Source organism: Arachis ipaensis, chromosome B05, assembly GCF_000816755.2.
Source record: "Arachis ipaensis cultivar K30076 chromosome B05, Araip1.1, whole genome shotgun sequence".
NCBI lineage: Eukaryota > Viridiplantae > Streptophyta > Magnoliopsida > Fabales > Fabaceae > Arachis > Arachis ipaensis.
In genome coordinates, this window is record NC_029789.2 from 92,633,229 (window position 1) to 92,635,085 (window position 1,857).

General features: G+C 41.3%; 1 protein-coding gene across 1 annotated transcript in view; it reads left to right on the top strand.

The window, feature by feature from the left end:
* The window catches only part of LOC110272056, a 4,038-nt gene continuing 2,278 nt past the window's right edge, over positions 98–1,857 (top strand). Inside the window, exon 1 of the mRNA XM_021123861.1 lies at positions 98–1,852. Coding sequence (XP_020979520.1) covers positions 122–1,852 — 1,731 coding nt within the window. The 5' untranslated portion in view covers positions 98–121. The remainder of the gene's footprint in view (positions 1,853–1,857) is intronic.

Genomic DNA, 1,857 nt, shown 5'->3' on the forward strand with positions numbered 1-1,857 from the left:
AGAAATGAGGAAACTGTGTTGTTAACTGAAGAATGCAGTGCCATCATTCAGCACAAATTGCCTCAGAAATTGAAGGATCCATGCAGTTTTTATATTCCCTGCTGATTTTGTGGTGTTAGATATGGAGGAAGAAGCCAAAGCTTCAATAATTCTGGGAAGACCCTTCCTGGCTACTGCTGGAGCCATCATAGATGTACAAAAGGGTGAACTCACTCTTAGACTACATGACGAGAAATTGGTGTTTAACGTATTCAAGGCAATGAGCTATCCATCAGAATCACTAAAGAAATGCATGAGGGTGGATGTAGTGGACATTGCAATACAAGAAACCTTTGAGGAAACAACAAAGGAAGTGGCAGAGGAGGACTTCACCAAGGATATTGAAGTTAGTGACATCAACGCTGCTGAAACAACCATGCCAAGCATGCCAGAGAGAGTGAAAGAAGAGAAGGAAGCACCAAAACCTGAGCTCAAAGCATTGCCCCCTAATCTCAAGTATGCATACTTGGTTAGTGATGAGAGCCATCCTGTTATCATTAGCTCTGCCCTGAACCAAGAACAAGAAGAAGAATTGATCAAGGTGCTACAAACTCATCAAGATGCCATTGGATGGACCCTAGCTGATTTGAAGGGGATAAGTTCATCCATATGCATGCATAAAATCTTGTTAGAAGAGGATGCTAGACCCTCCATTCAAGCTCAGAGAAGATTGAATCCCATCATGAAAGAAGTGGTACAAAAGGAGGTCATGAAGTTATGGCAGGCAGGGGTAATCTACCCCATTTCTGATAGCCCATGGGTTAGTCCCATCCATGTAGTTCCCAAGAAAGGTGGCATAACTGTGGTGCCAAATGAGAGGAAAGAACTCATACCCACAAGAACTGTCACTGGATGGAGGATGTGCATAGACTACAGGAAGCTCAATGAAGCCACCAGAAAAGATCATTTCCCACTCCCATTCATGGATCAGATGCTTGAAAGGCTTGCAGGACATGCTTACTATTGCTTTCTGGATGGATACTCAGGCTATAATCAGATAGTAGTTGATCCTAGAGATCAAGAGAAAACATCATTTGTTTGTCCATATGGAGTTTTTGCTTATAGACGCATGCCCTTTGGATTGTGCAATGCACCTGCCACTTTCCAAAGATGCATGCTGTCCATCTTTTCGGACATGATTGAAAAATTTATTGAGGTTTTCATGGATGATTTTTCTGTGTTTGGAGATTCTTTTCCTAGCTGCCTACACCACCTTGCCTTGGTGCTTAAGAGATGCCAAGAGACCAACCTAGTACTAAACTGGGAAAAGTGTCATTTCATGGTCACAGAAGGAATAGTCCTTGGCCACAAAATCTCTAATAGAGGCATTGAGGTGGACAGAGCTAAGGTGGAACTCATTGAAAAACTACCTCCACCGAGTAATGTCAAGGCAGTTAGGAGTTTTTTGGGACACGCTGGCTTTTACAGAAGGTTTATTAGAGATTTTTCTAAAATAGCCAAACCTTTGAGTAACTTGCTTGTCTCTGATACACCCTTTGTATTTGATAAAAATTGCATGCTAGCCTATGAACTTTTGAAGCAAAAACTTTCCTCTGCACCTATCATTGCCCCACCTGATTGGAACTTACCTTTTGAACTGATGTGTGATGCATCAAACATTGCTATTGGGGCAGTGTTAGGACAAAGGAAAGACAATTTGGTACATGTGATTTATTATGCCAGTAAAGTCTTGAATGATAACCAAAGGAATTACACAACCACTGAAAAAGAACTCTTGGCAATAGTCTTTGCATTTGACAAATTTAGATCCTATCTCATTGGATCTAAAGTCATTGTCTTCACTGATCATTCAGCTTT